This window comes from Lagopus muta, chromosome 2 (assembly GCF_023343835.1).
Source record: "Lagopus muta isolate bLagMut1 chromosome 2, bLagMut1 primary, whole genome shotgun sequence".
NCBI classification, from domain to species: Eukaryota; Metazoa; Chordata; class Aves; order Galliformes; family Phasianidae; genus Lagopus; species Lagopus muta.
Genome location: NC_064434.1, coordinates 21,098,918 through 21,120,738, shown reverse-complemented (window position 1 = coordinate 21,120,738; position 21,821 = coordinate 21,098,918). Strand labels below are relative to the sequence as shown.

General features: G+C 32.2%; 1 protein-coding gene across 3 annotated transcripts in view; it reads left to right on the top strand.

Annotated features, from left to right (window-relative positions):
• Positions 1–21,821, top strand: part of CSMD1 (CUB and Sushi multiple domains 1) — a 994,481-nt gene that overhangs the window by 734,034 nt on the left and 238,626 nt on the right. For all 3 annotated transcript variants that reach the window (XM_048936946.1, XM_048936944.1, XM_048936947.1), the window contains 2 exons: positions 3,871–3,974; positions 11,456–11,568. In XM_048936946.1, coding sequence (XP_048792903.1) covers positions 3,871–3,974; positions 11,456–11,568 — 217 coding nt within the window. The remainder of the gene's footprint in view (positions 1–3,870; positions 3,975–11,455; positions 11,569–21,821) is intronic.

Below are 21,821 nucleotides of genomic sequence, written 5' to 3'. Positions count from 1 at the left end.
AAATAGATATTGAAAACCATTTAACTGTGTTTGAAGCATATGGTTCTTCCTGAAGTTTTAAGAAGATTCAGAAGTTTGAAATAACATAATTATATTTCCATTTTTGACTTCTTTTGTTTCCAAATCCCTTTGAACATGGGGTGTCTGCAAAGGAAATAACAATTAATTGCATTCATATGATCATATTACTTTCAAATTTCATGTAGCAGTGGGTAGGACAAACAAAATATGTTATATACTATTATATTTGAATTAATATGTCAAGAAAATGGAGTAAGTTGTGTAAGTTTCAAAGAGCTTTATACCTTCTACTTAAAATTTTAAAACTTTAAAATAAGGCTCTTCAGTTCTCATGTACGTATGTTCTCTTGTAGCTTTACTGAGCAGCTAATTGTCACTTCATTTTCTGCCTTTAAGAGAAGCTCCATCAAGAAGGCCTCATTTATTAACTGATTTTTTTTAGTAAGACTCCATCATTAATAGCACATTACATATAGCTCTATTGTCCGATTGCATCTTAAAATAAAACTTTTTGCTTCCACTTTTGACTTTGTCTTTACTATAGTGCTTACATTAATTTCTAGCAGACTTAAAAGATAATGAAATGTCTTATCAGCAGTGAAAAGAACACATAGATCTAGGCATTTTACAAATGTCACCTTGTGATGTTCCCTACTGATTTTTCTAGGAAGAATGTCCTTACGGAAATTTCTTAGGACAACTAATGCTTATAAGAAAAAGTAATTATGACAGGAAATTCACTTGCAGAGTTTCTATCAGACAACTCCTTAGGTGTCTCATCTTTTTTACACATTATTTATTTCACAGTCTATTTTTCTAATCATGAATAATCATGCTGAATGCTTTTTTATACGGGACCTATGTCTTGTAATTTCAGGAAAAAAAAAAAAAAAAAAAAGGTTCTTCTGAAATACTTATAATTGTTCATCCAGAAACAAACATAATATGTTTGGAAGTAATTTTTGTGTTTCTAGTTTTTTTAATGAAAATAGATTATTTTTTTCATTTGAATCATTTCAGAGTATGCACATTTAATGATGATTAGATTAATATACATGTATATTTTAAAAACTAGAAAACAGCAATGAACTTGGAGTGGTATCTTAAAGCTGCCCTTTTTTTCCAATATATACCAATGTTATATTTACTTTTAACAATATTATTAGTATATTTTTCTTGTTTATATTGATTAATTCCTTTTAAGATCTTTCTCTGTTGTTTTTTTACCACTATTATAAATCTATTTTCCTTTTTTTTTTTATATTGATTCAACTGTTTTAAAATTTTCCTGTGCTGTAATCATGTTCAAATGTATCCATTCAAAAATGTCTTGCATTATTTGTCAAAGATAACCCACCCCTTATCTAAGAAAAATCTGAAATATCCCTCTGAGGATTCAGAGTTTTATCTGGATTTTATTTAAATATACCTATGTAAGCGGTAGTCTGCCATGGTCATCAAAACTCCCCATACAGTCTATGGAAAGGACAATTCCAAATGGCATTGTAGTCCATCTTAAGAAACATCACATGAAGTATTGTGTCACCATTTTCTTTCTACCAACTGTAGTAGGAAACATTAGCCCAGGTGCTTAATATATGTATGCTGAAATTTAGGTTTTAATGAATTAGATCAAAAGAATTTAATGCAGATATTTCAACTTTTGACTACTTGAATCTTTCCGATGTTGTGTTGTGTTAGAGTAGAATAACAGCAGAAAAGTGAAATTGCATAACAAGATCTTTTTTCAATAGCTCTAAACATGTCTTCACAAACAATATATTTCCCATAAAGCAACTTCTCTTGTGATGCTTTCTTTACTCTTAGCCAGGTCTTTATATATTTAATGTATGGTTTATATCCAATTACTTGATTGCAATTTATCATATTACTAAAGATGAACATTCACATTTGTTTTTAAATTGTAATATAAAAGAACTAGATTCTAACCAACTTGAGCATATTTAAGTACTACATTATCATATTTTCCAATGGAATACTTTGTCAGTTTCTTTAATTCTACTTAAAGTAAAAATAGCATTAACAGAAATAGTCTTATATGCATAGTTATTTTTATTGCCTGGAAAACAAAGAAAGAAACAAAACACATTGGATTTTATTCTTCTATTTATTGTCTTTGCCTTTCTTTCTCTTTATTGGTCATGATTTAGTAATGAATTCATACTTATTATAATGTAGGAATATTAAAAGATACACATTATTTGCTCCTGATTTAGGAGCATATTGCCTGAAATACTTGTGACTGTTCAAGTATATTGCAGATAGTGAAATACATTTTATTTCAAAATCTGACAGGCCTACCAAGTTTTGCTTTATTTGTTTGTTTGTTTTGGAAAGAACCTGTGTTTGATCATGAAACAAAAATTCTGACCTATTCGCAAAATAATGACATGGATATTCTTTAAACTTATTTTTAAACCTCTATTATACATTTTCTTTTTATACACTCCCATGCAATCTCTATTTCAAAACACAAAAGGTTTTTTGTCCTGGAATCAATTTTAGCATGCTTTTGAAAACATAAACATACAAAGAACATAGTTTACGAAGCAAGGTATGAAAAGTACAGCATGAATTTGTAGAAAGGGGCAAAATATTCTCTAAGGTCATTTTGTTATAAACAGATTATAAACAGGTTTTCCTTTGCATTAGGAACTAAAGCAATGTATTTCAATGCAAGACTTGTCTACTCTGGTAGTCAAAGTTAGTTCTGAAGTTGATAATTGAAGTCCTATTCCCATTCTAGCACAGAAAAATGAGATGTGTTGGCTTATTATTATTATTATTATTATTATTATTATTATTAAAGATTGAGGCAGTCTAAACAACTGCAACTAAACTTAGCTTGGATGCATGCTTTTTACAAAGCTAGGTGACTTCTGCCACGTAGATCACAGAGATAAACTATATGGAGGGTATCAGCTGGTTTTTCATACTGCTGCTGAATTATCAATATAATACCGCTGATGCAAAACTGTTTAAATCTGACACAAATCTTGTGGACAGCCACAAAACAAGATAATTGTGCAAATTATGTGAATGTCTGTCCACAGGTATCTATCAAATTTAGTATAAAAATGAAACTAAATAACTTCATAGACAATCATCATGACTCTGCACAATGATATTGAGGTTTTGTGGAAACCTTGCAAAAAAGTACATTATAAATACGCATGCATATAAAACCTACAACTCCAAGTCAACAATATTGGACTCTAAAAAGTGGATTTTATGCAAGTCTTCTTTTGTACAAAACTAAATCCATTTCAGTTTAGGCTTTAAAATTTATAGTTTACGTGAATTCTGAATATTTTTTTCAAACAATTCTGATTCTATTTTTATTCTCTGGGCAATTCATGAGACATTCAGTGAAATCAAAATTTAGTTTTAGTATCTTATATAATAAAAATTTGATTATGCATTTTTGTTCACCAGTCTCTTTCACCTTTTTGTGAATTGATCATACAATCTTGTCATTACACGATTCCCCTGAAGAAAAATACATGAAGGGGTTTTAACTTCATCTACTTACTGAATTATGTATTTCTTGTTGAACTATTAAAATTAAAGTTCTTTTTTTAATAAAAGGTTGTCCTACCATCCTTAGTATTTCATGACTTTAAAAGTTTATGGCAAAGACTTTGAACTTGAGGAAAAAAACAGAATTTTCTTTACTTTGTCATTGTCAAATCAGATAAGACTAACTGAAAACAGTAGAAATGAGTCCTTCTGGCTTTACTGATGGTAGTCAAATTACTTCCTTTAAGATTAGAACAGTTCAGATAACCTGTGCTATGTTTTGATATATATGAAACTTCATTGAAACAGGTCATAAAGCTTGCTTTTGAAGAGTTTGAACTGGAAAGAGGATATGATACCCTCACTGTTGGAGATGCTGGGAAAGTTGGTGATACCAGGACAGTGTTGTATGTGTAAGTACAGAACTTCAACAGTTTTCACTGGAAATTTGCTGCTATATGTTGTTGATTCTGCATCATAATATATCTATTTATAATTATTGTTTATATAATTTGTTTGTATAATGTAAGCTTATATAAAGTGTATAATCATAGAATGGCTTGAGTTGGAAAGGACTTTAGAGATCATCAAGCTCCAACTCCCCTGATGCAGTCAGTGCTGCTAACCACTGAACCAGGCATCAGATTGGATTGTCTACAAGCCTTGAAACCCTACTAAGAAAAAAGCTCAGGTTTTCCAGGGTTATTGCTATTTTTTTTTTAAGTCAGAAAAACAAAGAATGAATATTGGAAATAGGGTAATAGAAGGAGAACAAACGGGAGATTTAGAAATGTGATGGGAAGGCGACTTATGTATATACTAGGATAACTCTATTGAAATTCTCAGTCTTTGCACAAGCTTTCTATACTGTCTAAATTCTCAACTATTAGCACTTATCTTCCTTACCCCAGAGGTGTACTGATTCAGCTGGTTGGGAATAAGGAGGGATATCCTTTTTCAAAAAAGAGAGAAGATGGATGTCAAAGACTATTGTCAAAGGCTATCAAAGTACAGGCTATTAAGTCTAAGTTTAATTTCTGTGAGGGGGGAAGGGAAAAAAAATTTAATAAAAAATAATATTAAATAAAAATATTTAATAAAAATAATATTTAATAAAAAATAAAAAAAAATTATAAAGTTTTAAGAGCATGGTATACATATACATCAAGGTGGTATATTTAACAATATACTTTGATAGAAAGCATATTACTTCAAATCAATTTAATCGATTTCTATGACAGCATAGTTGGTATTTTCAATAGGGGAGGTAAAAATTTGCACTTTATATATGCCATATTTTGTTTCATTAAAACTATATAGTTTTATTGTTTTTTTAAAATTATTCTGAGTTAATTAAAGGAGATACACCAGTTGATTTTATTATTTTTAACAATTCTTTTTCAATTTCAATTTCTTGAAAAATTTTAATATTACAATATATTCCTGTTGAAAAGATTAGCTCTGGAAATAGACCAATACAACTTACTGAAAATTGATCTAAATAAATTTAGGTTGTAAAGTTCTTGCTAAACTTATTTCTGGTATTTAACAGTGTCTGGCTAGGAACAAATTACTACCCTGACAAGCTAATTCAGTAGTGATAATCATGTGTGAGGTAAAGGCCATCTATCAAAATTTCTCCTCCTATTCCTTAGTGTGTGTTCTTAAATTCTTGTAAATTAAAATAATACTGCTTTAGAAAGTCTACTTCTCTTCGAAATTATTTTTTTATTGTAGCACTTCAATTAAAACTTAATTATCTTTTTATAACTTACATCATGGATCTTCTTTTAACTTTTCCTGTCTATAAAGGAGTTTCATTTTATGACATAAGAAGAAATAGAAATTACTTGTTTGAACCCTTCCATTTTTGTCAGTTGTCCATGAGAAAGAGATGTGTTTTAGTAAACTCTGATCCTTTAACTCTTTTCACACACAACTTGGAAATTTCTTGGGAGCTTGAAAACCAACCTACCCTTGCAAAATGAATATATTTTACTTATTTAAAAAAACAAACAATGAAAAATACCTCACTTCTTGTAATACTTCTCTATACTTTTTGTACATCTTTTATAGTTTTCATATACTGTTGAATCTGACTTTCTAGTGACTTTGTCATACTACTTTAAAAAATCTTACTTTTGAATGGTTACTTAATTATAAAACTTAGGAGAGAGAGAAAATTATTTGTCTTTGTTGTTAATACAATCAGTACTGTGATGGAATTTCTTCTTTAATTAGATATATAGTTGACATCAATAGTGATGAAAGAAAAAAAAACAAGCCAAGTAAAATTGGGGATTTTTACTGACAGGCTGCTTTAAAAATTAAAACTTCAGAATTGGCTTGCAGTTTGGTTACAATTAAGAACACAAATAATGTAGTGATTTTAGTGATGTTTTTTTTTTTTAACTGAAGGTAAGAATAATACAGTAAAATTGTTTCTTTAAAGGGTAAGAAAACCTGCTAACCCTTAAAAAGGCATTAACCTCAAAGAAAGAAATTTCATTCACATCTTGGAAGCTCAGAAGATGCTTATGATTAAATTTTGAAATGATTTATTATTTTATATACTAATTTAATACCACAAATGCTGATGTATTAAATTCTGAATGCTCTCCGTCATTCTGCTTACCTTATTGTTCTAACACCTAAAAGAAAATACCTTTATTCAAAATATTATGCACAGGAAAAAAAAGAAAAAAGTAAAAAGAAAAAAAAATGCAGAAAGCACTCAAAGCTTTTTCGTATATATACTTATAGAATATCCTTGATTTATACTACAACTTTTCTTTTAAATTACAGATAATTGTGTACTTCATTTTGTAGCAAAGGAGCAAAGGATGAATGTATACACACAGATGAAAACTGCACACTAGAATTTTCTATTTTTATCTACAACTTTGTCAAACTAAAAAGCACACTGAGAACATGGTTGTTATGAACGTTATTTTAAAGACCGATTTCTGGCCCCTGACAATTGAATCTCAAACCTAAAATCCAAACTTTTACATCTTTTATATAAAAATCAAGCTTCTCATTCTCAACTTATCATAATTCTCCTAAGTTAATGTATGTAGGTTGTTTGTTTGTTTAAAAGAGCAATAAAATATTTTAAGAACTTGACATGTTTCTGTAACCACTTGTTTCCTAGGGCTTTTTTAATAGGCTTTTTTTTTTTTTTAATGACCATGCCTGTCTGCGATTAACATGGTGCCATGTTTGTGCCATCCAGGACATCATGCCTAAAATCTTCTTTTTACTTTTTTTGACACTTGAGATTAGAGAGCCAATAGGGCAGAAATTGCTTCCACTCATTATTGTCTTTTCTGAAAGCTGTCTTTTTATATCCCATGAGTCTGTTCACAGTACTGAAAAGTTGGCACAAATTTAACTTCCTTTACTTCATTTGTTGCATCTGTTGTCACAACATTTTAAACTTCTTTAATGTAGAGAGGCAAGATATGATTGCACATACCCACAGTGAAATGTGTTTAGTGCCAGCCAATCTGTCTGAATGGCTGTTCTCTGAGTTTCTATTCCTGAACTTGCTAAACAGCCTGGTCTTCAGATGGTTATGGCCTGGGATGAACTGAATTAGCAACAGTGTGTGTTGTCAGACAGATCAGCATTCTCATATCAGATGTACCCCATTTTGCCTGTTTCCTAGTTGAAGAAAATTGTTTTATGTGTAGAGAAATCCTATTCTCAGGAATCCCCTAATTAAATAAAAAACTAAAACTACAACAAAGCTGAAACTGCTGTTTTCTTTATTGAAGTCTTAGATTCACAGATTATGAGGGAGTAAGTAATGAAGAAAGTTTTTGCTTTAACATTTTTGCATTCCTACTTTTTGTGTGAGAGCCTTCCCTTCAGGAAGTGACATGCCAAGTCACTGATGTCAATATTTTTGGTTTCAGACTCAGCAGTATTTTCTTTGTAATGTCAGTATGTCTGTATTTCTTAAAATTATAGTTATTGATTTCAATATCTATTCAAGATTCTTCCTCTTTCATTAGACCTATGTATCATGGATACAAATGAACTCTGACTCTTCTTGGGAGCATTCTAAAGTCCAAGTTACCGAAAACTACTTAACTACACAAGATGGGAAGTTACTATAATTTGCTAGAAATCTGCTGAACATTCTCATCAATACTCAGGAAAGTCTATACTATCTGAATGTATGTGTGATACAAATAAATGTACACAACACTTGTGAAATTTTCTGATTTAGTTAGTTATCTTCGTCAGCTCAACATCTGAGTCAACAGACAGCAGACTGCATACACAGACGAGACTGCATCACACTTTTGATCTAAGGAACATCTGACTGCCATAGAGTGCTTTAGTTAATTCACTTTCAGAGTCCTGTGGTGGAGATGTTCATGCCACACTTGCTCATTTACTGATAGTAATGAAAAGAAATACTTTTTCAATATGGTCTGCTAATTGGTGCATGTCTTCCAATCAGTAGAACTCTAATGCATACTCCAGCAGATTCTTAGTAGATAATAATGCTTTTCAGTTTGTGGTTTTTTGTTTGTTTGTTTTGTTTTTACATTTTCAAGAATAAAAATCGTCGAATGAATATTCTCCACTTGAGGTGTTCAAGTTCAGGCTCGCGGGGATATACTATTCTTCTTTCGTAGGTTCCAAGGCTGATTTATACTTTATATTTTCTTTTTTGTCTTTCATTACTTTGATCTCTCCATTCAGTTGGAAGTTCAAATAATATTTGAATGGCATCTTGCTGAAAACCTCACTTAGGACCATGCAATTATAGTAATGAAAATTGATGATTTCATATTTAAGAATGTGGTCATGAAAATATTTTTTTCTCAACTTAATCATGCTGAAACTTTGCCATACTCTGAACCAGAATGAAATTGGACAATCTAGCTAGCTGAACCAGAGCTCCTTGATTCTCTGTAGGATGAAATTGCTGAAAATTTAAAGTGGAGGAAATTATAAATGCTTATTTCTTACAAATTATTACTTCACCTATAATCTGTATTTTGCAGCCCATCTATTAAGAATCTTAAATCTCTCCTTGTATTTACTAGGCATCAAACTGAGCAGATGATAGCACAGATTTTGGTTTGTGTATATCTGCCATCTATGGCATTGGCATTTTGAAGGGAGATGACATCAAGCTGTAGAGTGACTTTCTTAACTGGAGTCTTTTCTTTATCACGTTCATCATTTTCAGCAAGTCTGTAAGAATTTAGATATCATTACTATCAAATTTGATTAACATCAGTTATTCAGTTCAAGTTATATTAAGGTGACAGCTAAGGATCAAATGGATGGGTAGTGTGAATGTGTGGCTATTGTTCCACTGGGAAACCAGTTTATAAAAACAACAGCAACAACAGACACAACTCATCCATTGGATTACTTTTAAGATTAAACTTCACTGGTTGTGTGATACAATTACTTTTTTTTTTTTTTTTGTACTGCACAGAACATCTACATGCAGTTAAAGTATGCTTTATTACATATAAAGATTTAGAATTTTAGAATTCAGAAAACATAAATGTAGGTGTCCTGCAATAATCCAGTAATGTGCGTGGGACCATCTAAATACTTGATACTAGGTTATGTAGTGTGTATATATATATACGTATATGTATATGTGTATATATATAAGAATAGTCACTGGCTAATTCTTGCAGGAACCTCACAGATTACCAGTTGAATTCCAACATATCTCCCTTATTGTCAAAAAATATCAGTGAATGTTATTTATTGCTGGGGAAAAATATTTTCATTAACTATTTTAACTGGAGAGATAAGGAAGAATAACAATTATTTCTGAGGCTTCAAAAGGTGTTTCCCAAATGTACTTCTTCACTCTTTCTTTCTTGACATCTATTTCCACAAACATCTCCTAAATTACTCTTTTTTAATGTTACTATCTGTGAGTTATATTTTCTTTACTTCTCAACCTCTTTCTACAAAGTTGTAGTTGTAAATATTCTGAACTATGTGCCATTGCAGCAGCGGTTTTAGATGTACAGGCAGAACTCCCAAGCCATTTCTCTTGTGTGATTTTTATTTTTTATTTTCTCGGAGGGGAGGCTGGAGGGTGAGGAATGGGGGGTGTGTTAATCAAAGTAAGAAAACAAAATATTTCAGATATAAGATTCACACTGCCTTATTCACAGCCTTCCTGAATAAGGCTTTTAGAGGCAAGATAGGATTTCCTACAGCTTACCTTAATGTTCTTCATTTCTTTACTTCTGTACAGTCTCCTTTCACTGTGTTCTTGCTTTTAAGTTGCAACAATATTAACATCTGATAGTGCTATTTTTGAGGAAGATTTCAAATACCAGAGTTCATTTACTTTTAACATTTCTTGAGAACTTCTGTGTTTGGAGCAACTTCTTTCAGCTTGGCACTGTATTATCATGATTTTTTTGTTGCTGTTACTTATCTCACATGCATTTTTTTTTTTTTTTTAAATCGTAGTTGATTGGAAGAAAGACAGAAGATGCAGTATATTACTCATTTGAGCAAAATAGTCTGCTCAAACGAAAGGGACAAAGTCATTGTTAATTTGTTATATCAACTGCAGTTATTGCCATACTTACGGTTCCAATCTCAAAAGCTTCTAATAAACCAAGTTCTGCCTGCAGTTCAATGCAGATATACACCATTTATGATTTATTTTTGTTTCTGTAATGCCAGCTTAGGCAGAGATATTCTGCTGCACTTTTCATGTTTGACTTTTCACCTACCTTTTTAAAGTTTTTATAGTTATCATAAAGATCTGAGCAGTTTTGCAGATAAAATACTGTAACCTCTTTATATGTGATGGGCATTTTTCATTATTAAGAGAATCATAGAAAAAGACCTTCAAGATCATCCAGTCCAACTGGCCACCTACCACCAGTATTTCCCCACTCAACCATGTCCCTTTGTACAGTATCTAAAAGTTTCTTAAACACCTCCAGGAACAGTGACCCAACAGCCTCCTTGGACAGCCCATTCCAGTTCCTAACCACTCTTCTAGAGAATAAATTTTTCCTAATGCCCACCATGAATCTCCCCTGGCACAACTTGAGGCCTTTCCCTTAGTCCTGTTGCTAGTTGTGTGGGAAGAGTAATCCACAAGGATTTTATTGATTAATAAATTAATCATCTTTTTGCTTTATGATGTCCATCACCAGCATGAGGGTGGTGAAGCATTGGAATGAGTTGTCCATATAAGCTGTGGATGCCCCATCCCTGGAAGTGTTCAAGGCTGGGTTGAACGGTGTGATCAGCAGCATGGCTTATGGGATGCTGTCCCTGCTCACAGCAGGCGGTTGGAACTAGATAGTCTTTAAGGTCCCTTCCAATTCAAAACATTCTATGATTTTATGTCAGAATTACAGATGAACGCAGATGATCGCTGTAAAACTCTGAAGTTTTATTGTGTGATTCACCATCTTGCCTGTTGTATATGAGGTTCTAGTAAGTTCTTATGGACGCACGTGCTGTAACACAGGCAAGCTAACTTCCTTTGCTTTAAAAAAAAAATTGCAAAAGAAATAATACTAATCAAAACATGTGAAAACAATTTATCTGGTACACTTCTTCACTTATCTATGAGGTAATTACTTATTGAAATATTTAGATTTCCTAATTTTATTAAAAATGTTTAACAGTTGTTAATTTGAATGCATTCATTTAATGATTTTTTTTAAGACTCAAATTATTCTCATCCATATAAAATAGCTAATTTTATTTTAAAATAAATGAAATAAATAAATCAGGACACAAGGTTGCTATATTGTGAACAGTTGTAAACGTTATATTAGTGATTTAAAATGCTGCTTTATTTCCTTTTTTCTTAATTTTTTTTTTTTGCTTCAGCAAATGACTTTTTAATTTATCCTGCATGCAGACTCACTGGATCTAGTGTTCCTGACCTTATTGTAAGCATGAGCAACCAGATGTGGCTTCATTTACAATCTGATGACAGCATTGGCTCACCAGGATTCAAAGCAGTTTATCAAGGTACAAACTAAGTTAACCACTTTAAACTGTAACTTTTTTCATATGTTGCAATAAATCTTCAAATACATTTTTAGTCATTTCACAGATTTGTATTTTTGATGCTGTTTCTGTTGTTGATAATGGAGATGTATAAAATAATTTAAAAGGATCTGAAGAAAAAATGAAATTTAGTGTGATAATGCTTTTTTCTTGAACGTCAATACAAACAAAGAAACTAACTAAAACAAATTTCTATTATGTTTGGAAAATCTAAAATGTTACATGCTGCTAACCTTTGAAATTCTTTATTATAGTTAGTTCTCTCTGAATTTACTGATGTGATTACAAAACTGAAGTTTCATGCAGCACTGAGGATCTTCGCATATCTAAGTCAAAATTAATATGGAATAATGAGTATTAATGGGAAACTTCCCTCTCTCTTCCCTTCCATTCAGCAGCTGTGTTTGGCTGGTTTAGCCTATCTGTGTTCATATCTTTTTGGTGATAGACTCAAGTTAAAACTTATCAAGAGTTCAAAGTCTGTTTGCCTCTGTGTTAAAAAATATTGTGCACTGCAACAGTAATGTATTTTCTGAGAATGAGAGAGAATTTCTGTATTTTAGCTCAGCTAGTGAAGATTACTCTTTTAGTCAAGCTTTTTTGGAAAGTATTTCTACATCATAATTTAAAATATTCCATATATGAAATAGCTCAGACATTTTTACTGTATTGTAGAAAAACAAAATGTTATATAGCTTTTCATTCAGGTTAATAATTATGTAATTATTTAGTATTTGATTTTAAGATGAATGTTTCTTCCAAATTCTAATTAACATTTAATTAAAGGTTTATCATAGCCATATTTTTTGAAAACATTAGCATTACAAATTCTTTTTAAAGACGGGAAAGGGACAAATTCTGAAAACAAAGCTGATATTTTCTGAAAAGGAACAATAAGACTGAAATGAGCATTATTTGAGTTATATATATGTATTCATGCATATACTTAGATGTATTCATACATATATTCATTTGTTGGTATTCTTTTCCTTTCACTGCAAAAAAAATCCTATAAACAATGGAAGTAGACAGATTTCCTTCTTATCTCATATAGTTTGGAAATTTGTTGATAGAAATTTAGGCAACTGTCTATTGCATTTTATTTAATACATACAATCAAATACACTGAGGGTTTTTGCATTTTTAGCTTTCTGTGAGGCTCCTGTGGTTTATTCATTTTGGTAAGCTAGATGTGTAAATTCTATGTACATGTAAAGTCAGTGTTTCAATTTCAACTTTGTGGTTAAGCCAGACACTACGTTTGCTTTTTCTCTGTGATGAATGTGTGGGCCAAATTTTTTTGAAAGTCCTACTCTTAGTTGATACAGTTCAGATAAAAATTTCATAGAACAACTTTATCATTTTATGGAAATGAAAATTTGCAGTAGCTTTTTACCACTTTAAACTTCTACTCTTTACTTTTTTTTAAGGTTTGTTTTTAGTTACAAAAAATGCCACGCTGTGTGTTCCACAACCATAGATGTTCCTTTCACTTTTTTTGAAATAATTTTAACAGTTTACCAGTATGTTTACATATTTCAAAAAGGAGTAAAATCAGTGTCACTTTAAAATCTACTGATATTGATTTGCATTCTTAACTATTCTTTATTATTTCTAAAGTTTCTGCAAATTATAGTCCAAAAGGATGATGCATCACAGCTAGACAGCAACATCTATCATGAGTTTGTTCTTTTGAGCAATACTATCATAAATTCATATAATAGCATCTGATTTTTGTGACATCTTTTCTAGTTCTTTTGTTCCTTCCCCCCCCCCCCCCCCCCCCCCCCCCGCCCCCCCAATCTGTTTATTTATTTACTGGTGCCATTTAACTTTGTTTTCATTTTCCTGTCTGTATTACTTTAAGTAACAATCCACAGTAACAATTGATTTTCCTTAAATGGTGTTACAGCTGACACATTGGACTATATTCCAACATTTGCATTTGCTCCTGGAGGAATTTGTGATCCAGCCAATGAAGGTGATAGCTTATCAATGAAGTCAATCAACAATATGTTAAAAATCAAGCCAAATATTTCTTTCTACTGTAGGAAATGCAGTATTACTGTTGTTTACTAAACAAAAAAAAAGTTGGGGGAGGAGGGGAAAGCATTCCTTCTAGCAAATATTTATAGTACAGTATAGGGAAAAATATATAATTTTTTAAAAAAGAAAACCTATAAGAAATTTAAAAAGGAGTAAAGCACTGCTTTTACAGTTCAAATGATAATCTTGTGCAAAATCAGCCTTTGACTTCTACAAGACTTTCTGTATATATACGCATGATTTTTGCGTAACACTTTTTTTTAACAAAACAATGCAAGGTAATTTGATATATCAAATATCATTAAGCCTTAATTCACATGACATTCTGGTGAAACATGGTCATTTGACAAATTTCCCTAAAAAGCCAACATACGCATATTCAACATACACTTTATTCACAGTTAATTCTTGGTGGTGTCAAGTTTTAAAAATTTGAAAATACATATTTGTGCATTTATAAATTTTAAACTGCATTTCATCTATTAGCTTTGCTGAGATGAAAAAAGTCATTTATCTCTTATCCAAAATGTTCATTTGGTATCCCCTTGTTGCATTTCTTTTTAAAGTCATCATTACTTGCATGACTTTTATATTCTGCATCTGTAGCATTATTCATATATTATTTCTGAAAATAATAACAAATATCTCCATAATTGCAAAGATGCTGGTTCTTGTCTCACCTCAAAATTTACCCTACATTGCTTTTATATGCATATTGGAAGTCATTGCATACTGCAAAATGCATACTGAACATCTTGTGTAAAAAGAAAATAGTTTAATTTGCATTCATTTTTATTATCTGTGAAAGACATATCCTTAAGTTACATCCACCTATAAAACAGTGATAACAGTCCCTGGTAATAGGTGTTATCTTTTAAAATAAAAAATATATGAAGTTATGTCTACAAGGAGATACCCAGGGCAGTTAAAATTAACAGAGTATAATAAATTTAAATTACAGATTTATCTCGGTAAGCTACCTGAAATCCCTGTAAAGGGGCTCTTCTTCAGTTACTTTATGACCTTCTGTACCTGCAGGTTAATCATCTTTGAAAGAATCCCTAGGGGAGGATTAAAGTTCAGTAATCTGGGGACAGTGATAACCTGAATGAGAAATTCATGTAGACACACGTGCTCTGATGTGATCTAATTTATAAACGTAGATTTATAAGCATAGACCTTGTGATTTCAGTTGATGACCATTGCTGGATGCCATGATAAAGTGATGGTTATTGCACCTGAAACATTTCTCTTCTAAATAATAATAACAACAACAATAATAATGTTTTTTTCAGTTAATTATCAGAGAATAATGTCAAATTGGAAGTTTAACAATGTTGTGATTGCACTATTTACTAAAAGTGAACCTAAATACAAATATTCATGTATGTATGTACGTATGTTCGCTTATGTGCTTATACATCTCTATGCTCACTTACCCTCTGCTTATAGGAAAAAGTCCAAGTATAATTCACAGAAAAGAGATTTTCTCTTAATTTTTTTCAAAAAACTATGTCCAGCCCCTATTAAAAAAAAAAATTATTTCTCCAACTTTAATAAATCGTTTACCTCCTTTCAAGGCATTAAGAAATTTGAAATGCAAATGAAGATGTTTTTCTTGGTAGGCATCAGTTTAAAGAAGCTTTCCGTGTGATGTAATGTAGAAATGTCCTTGATCATTTGTAACTAAAACAATATTTAAAATAACAGCAGTGCTTTGGGAAGCAGCAGTAGAAGCTTCTATAAATCAGACCCTCATTTTATTACATTGTGTAAGCAATTAATCTCATAATTAGTATCATTACTGTTTGTATTTGCATTTGGAACACAAGTACTAGCATGAGTTCATGTTTTGGTCTTTAATTAGCTTTATATTAATAATTTAAAGTAGCTTCTTTACCTATTAACAGAAGAATGTTTTGTTTTAATTTTTCCACCTTCTGTAAGATTTAAAAAAAACAAAAACCTCCATCTATCACAGAATTGTGGGGTTGGAAGGGACTTCTAGAGAGCAGTTAGTCCACCTCCCTGCTAAATCAGGTTCTCTCAGTAGGTTGCAAAGACAAGTTTTAAATATCCCCAGAGCCATCTCCATGACCTTTTTTGGGCACTCTTCCTCAATTTAAAGTTTTTCCTCATGTCCATATGGAATTTCTTATGTTATTGTTTGTGCCCATTGCCCCTTGTTGTGTTGCTGGGCACACAAATCCATAACACAATAATATTTCTAATTCCATAGCTGTCAAACAGAGCACATATACTTTTAGCACTGGAAATCTGTATTATTTTACAATAAGTAATACATGGCAATATCAGAAGAATTGACCCTGACTTTGATTATAATTTTGTTAGAAATGATCTGGGAAACTTCTGATACATTGTTTGCTAGTAGTTTTGTGATCTGTAAGAAAGGGCAGGTACCAGCATTGCTCAGAACCCCTTTCTATGATGAACTTCTGGCTTGGGTTGGCTCAGGGAGAGCTGGAAGGAGCCTTGCAGCATACTGAGCAGGGGAACTGTTGTGGAAGAAGGAACAGAAAGCCTTTTTTTGTTGTTTGTTTATTTGCCTGCTTAAAGGATCAGAGATTGTATGGAGCTTACTAAAACCCAGAATCAGACTGCAATTGTGTCTTTTAAATAGGTGGTGGCTAGGGGCTATGTTCTTGCCCTGAGGATACATCCACATAACATCATCCTATGGAGGGTTCTTGTTTATCCACAGACAAATTGTATCTGAGTGAATTTATGTGTGTCTTGGGGTGGGGGGAGTTGATTATTTCAGTTTGTTAATGCATGCTGCATTGCAGGCCACAGTTCATCTTTTCATAGTGTGAAATTGAGAATGTATATTGAACACTTCGGGATGTGATGAGGCATGTCTGAAAACATAAAGGCTATGGAGTGGTGCTAAATGTAACACAATAGAGGGATGAAAACCTGGTGCAGTTTTCTCCGTCCTGTCGTCCAGTTATACAGGGATTGGTCCCTGGTCTTTACTGTCCCCTGAACAATGGATGCTGGTAGTCATCATCAGGAAGCATCCTAGAGCTTGTGCAGTATGGATGTTTGGAGATTCAGTGCTCTGGCTCACCCTGTTTCTTGCTTTATTTAGCAGTGGCTGGTCTAAAAACAACCTTGAATGAAAACACTTACATAGCCAAGCAGAGGTGGGAAGAGAAAGAATGGCGCACAAATCATGTTTGTTTCTAAATTGTTTGGATGTTAAATAGTTTCTACATAATTTCTTCCTCCACTGTAACGTTTCTTGAATTTATTACACATCACTTTTTTAATTACAGAGTGCCAAGTGGAGGTAATCACTAATGTTATATGATTTCACGTGGACGATTAAAAGTGAATTCCAAATATACTTAATAGTGCAATTCATATTGGATTTGTTGCTTAAGTTAGATCTTTGGGAAATATTAAGTAATGGCTGATTTATTTTTTTTTAATCATTTAGTCATTGAGCAAAATGCTCAGTAAATAATTCATTTAGTTCACTAAAAAGTTGCCTCAAAGTTCTTCAGTGCTTTATTCTTTCAAAGTCCTTTCACCAGCTGTGTGATTTATCCATTCAGCTCATGAACAGTCATTAATTTCACATTTTGACTGAAATTGATTTGACATGCAAACATCTCCACCTGTTACAAAGTCAGCATATCCTCCAGAGCAGTCTTTTTACAATGCTCTTTTGTTTGATTAGCAATTCAGATGAATGCAGGTTATTATTACTAAAGATGAAATAATCATTTGTTTTTACATTTCTGTGTAATTTGAAAAGTAATAATAATAATAAAATCTCATAGTCCAAAGAACAATTTCTAGGGTTTTTTCGTATAATTTATTTTTTTATATATATATATGTTATGTAGAAATAAGACCCATTCAGTCTCCTTAGTAAATATATGGACTTCTGAATTATGTTAACAAAAAGATATGATGACTCCTAATTAGGTATTGCATGTGCTTGCATACTAATTTTGTATCAAAATACTTTTCTGAGTGTATAGTATTTTTCAATTTTATTTTAATTATGAAGAATTCATGACATTTAGTAGAAAATGGGTTTCCTAAAATCTGGAGTGTTGGTGAATTCTGAACTTATAGAACATTGCACAGTGATGATTTTTAACAGCAAAGATTAATGAACTACATTAAAAATGGTGTTTGTACAGATAAGTCCATATAGTATGTGCTGACTGTGAGTGAAAATTATATTAATGCATTAACTAACATAGTATAGTTTTAAAAAGGAATTAAATTTGGAGAGCAGTGACCTGTATTGCCCACAGTTTCAGAGTGTAATGTGTAATCGTGGAAAAAAGAAATCGTGGCATTTGTGCTAATTACGTATTTAATTACAGGCCAGTCCTCTGCTTCATTGTACCCCCATCTATTTGATGACCCTTCCAGGCAAGCATATCCATGGGCAGTCCTTTTTTAAGTAGGAAATGATGTACTCTTCCCAGCAAGATTTTAAAGCAGCAGTTTCTTTACAATTTGCTTGGAGATTTGGTATCAGGTTTTTAAGGACTCTTTATTTTTCTTTATGCTGCCGTAACAAATCCCTTTATAGTTTAAGAACTTTTAGAAAGCAGAATATTATTTATTTTGAAACAAAGATATTGCAGTGAGAGCACATAATAGAGATATTTTACAACTGTACTAGCAGTATCATTTATAATGTATAAAATAAATAAATTAATGAACTATAAAACTTCTTGCAGATACAGATTTAAATTTGTTTTAGCCAATGTCTCTTGATATGCCTTTTGATCTGTTTGTCTTCTCTTTTGAAAGAAAAAAATAATTGGATGATTTCCCACAGGAAGTGAGTATATTTGGGTTTTATTAGATGTCATAGGGTGGTATCAGCATGTGTGCACTTGCATCACCATCCTCACAGAACAAAGAGGACATAAAGCTTTAGGAGTTTTTCTGTCATCTGCAGCACTCTCCATGCCATTTCCAGTGTCTTAAATTTATCGAGTTGCTTTTCCTAATGTCAATATTACCTCTGTATGAAATAGTTTGCAAAGAAAAAAAGAAAGATTTTAAAAAGACTGTGTCCAGAAGATCAAGGGAGTTGATAAATTCCCCTCTGCTCTGCATGATGGGGCCACATCTGGAGTACTGTTTCCAGTTCTGGGCTCCTCAATTCAAAAAAGATAGGGAACTCCCAGAGAGAGTCCATCAGAGGGCTAAAAGATTATTAGAATCCTGGGGCATCTCCCTTAAGAGAAAAGACTGAGAGACCTGAGACTCTTCAGCCTGGAAAAGAGTAGTTTGAGAGGAGATCTTAATGCTTATAGAAGAATCACAGAATCACAGAATCGCAGAATTGTAGGGGTTGGAAGGGACCTCCAGAGATCATCGAGTCCAACCCCCCTGCCAAAGCAGGTTCCCTACAGCAGGTCGCACAGGTAGGCATCCAGGCAGGTCTTGAACATCTCCAGAGAAGGAGACTCCACCACCTCCCTGGGCAGCCTGTTCCAGTGGATGGAGCCAGGCTCTTTTCAGTTGTGTGCAGTGACTGAAGAAGGGACAGTAGGCGCAAACTGGAGGATAAGAACTTTCATATGAATGTGAAAAAAACGTTCTTTGCTTGAGGGGTTACAGAGCACTAGAAAAGCTGCTCAGAGAGGTTGTAGAATCTTTTTTTCTGGAGATATTCAAAACACACCTGTGCTTTCCTGTGTTGCATACTCTAGAGGGCCTGTTTTAGCATGGTGTTGGACTTTGTGATTTATAACTCCTATGATTCAGTGTTTAGGGTGCCAAAATTTGTACACTGATAAGAACCACTAAACTACTTCCATTTCTTTTTTTTTTCAGTTGTGCTACTTGAAAAAAAAAAAAAATTAAAAAGCTATTATTTTTTTCAGCTTCTCCCCAAAATACTAGAATGTTGCAATGGGTTAAAACCATTCATATTCATTCTTATAGTGTATAATAAACATTTTCCCACTGTATCATATCACACTCCACTGCTTGTTTCTTAACTAAAGTTACACAAATGTACTATGGGGAACATTACACAGAGAAACACCTTTGTGTGCAACAAAATATAATATAGGAAGGCATAGTGGACATCACCTAAGCACACATCCATAACTTTCCAATCTGAATACTAATATCAATCTACCATTTCTCTGTTTGTCTTCTGTAGCTTATTGTAAAAGTATGTAGAAATCAGAAAATTTTCTCAAGAATTCGGGACAGTCTGTTGGATGACAGATTTTACAGTCTGTGGGTACCTGTGTTCTTTAAGATCTTAACTTTATGGTCTTAGAGTTCACTGTAGAATTTGAAATAAAATGTTTCAATAATGCTTATGAATAATTTTGAAATTACTCAAGTGTAACTTCAGCATCAATGCTCTAAGCTATCAAAATGACGAGATAGGGGAAGTTTTACTGTTGCGGTTTCAGACCATGTAAAATAATGTTCCAGTGTGCAAGGAAATGAACAGTATACTGTTAGTAACTGTTTGTCAAGCAGTTTAGAGTCACAATTTTTTTGTTTTAGGCAACAATTTTTGTGATGAAGAGGAAAAGTATTTTATTTGTGTCCTGTTGTCTGTCTGACAGCTGTAGGAAATTTTGATTATATGTAATTGTAACAGGCACAGGACATTCTTGTAGCAAATTTTGGGTTTTTCTTTTTTACAAGTTTGTACAATTGACCTTCAGCAGTTTTGACTGCCAAAAACAAAAGAACAACAAAAAACCCCAAACATTTTTAAATCTCTGCTGGTTTTTGAACGTTTTGTAGAAACCAAATAAAATATGGATGAATCATTGAAGAGTAGCAGATGTTCATAAAAGCTAGTATCTTTTTCTGGAATTATAACCAACTAAGAAAGTTATAAGCATGAGCTTAATTATACTACCGTAAAATTTAGAATTGGAAACTATTAACATTTTTAGTGCGTTCTCTCAGCCTTGTATGTCCTTGGGAAGCTTAGAGCAGTGTGCTTATTAATGGTAGCAGTATTTGTGAGAGGATTTTTTTCTGAAATTCTAAGTCCTTCTTGCTAACACAGGCTTTTCTTGTTTATTTTTTATCTTCTCTGTTCACTTCCATTTCACGGTTAATATTAGTGTAGCAGTCTAATTCCTCCAGGATCTCTTTTCTTCTCTTGTGCCCCCTACACAACTCAGCCTTTTTCCTTCTTTTTCTGAATGTGAAGCAGTAAAAGCAAGAGGTTGAATGGAATTTTCCAACTGAGATATCCAATCTATCTATTGAAATTTAAATATATGACTAAAAATTTCCACAAAGACTGCAATGGACTTTTGTGAGATTTCACTGAAAATAACACATTTCACTTATTTTCTGCGTGTGTGTATACAGTATCAATTAACTATGTACAAGTGTATACTGGTTTGGTATGGTTATATAAATATTGTACAGATCTCTGTACAGTGCTTCTGAAGGCTGTACACTTAATCTTGCCAAAATCTTTTTTTGCTATCAACAAACACAATATCTAATAGAAATTAACTCATTTCTAAATAGTAATGAGTCAATGACTGTCTTCTGGACTTCTTTACATAGCATTCCATAAGAAAGAGAATTTCTTTTAACCTTGACTGAATTAAAGCTATTCCCAAGAATTTCTAAATAATGAAAAAAAAAAAAAAAAGAGAAGAAAAAAAAAAAAAAAAAAAAAAAAAAAAAAAAAAAAACAAGCAAACATTCATTCTTTTCAGGTGGTTGGGAAGCCTCTAGCCTCCAAATATATTTTTTTTCTTTGTTTTCATTTGAGCATTGAGTGCTTTTATAACCTGTATCATAGGCATAACAGTCTGCCAGATCCAACACCCTATCCCTATTACCCTGTAATCCCTTTTAATCTTCTATTTTATTTAGTGATACTCAACTCTTTCTTCCTGGTCTTTAAAAATTGATAACACCCAATTAATAAGTGATTATGATCTATAAGTACAATCTATAAGTATAATAAAAAATGAGGTCCTCCCATATAGCACTAATTCACTAATACAAAATCTACCATATGCTACCATATCCTTGGAATTTTGATGGTTGATTTTTTTTCTTTGGACAGAGTATGAGAAAAAAACATTGCTTCTGTGGGCAGATATGCACATGAAGGTATTCAGGCCTACAAAATGCTTCTCAGGGTTATAGCATCTTAAAAA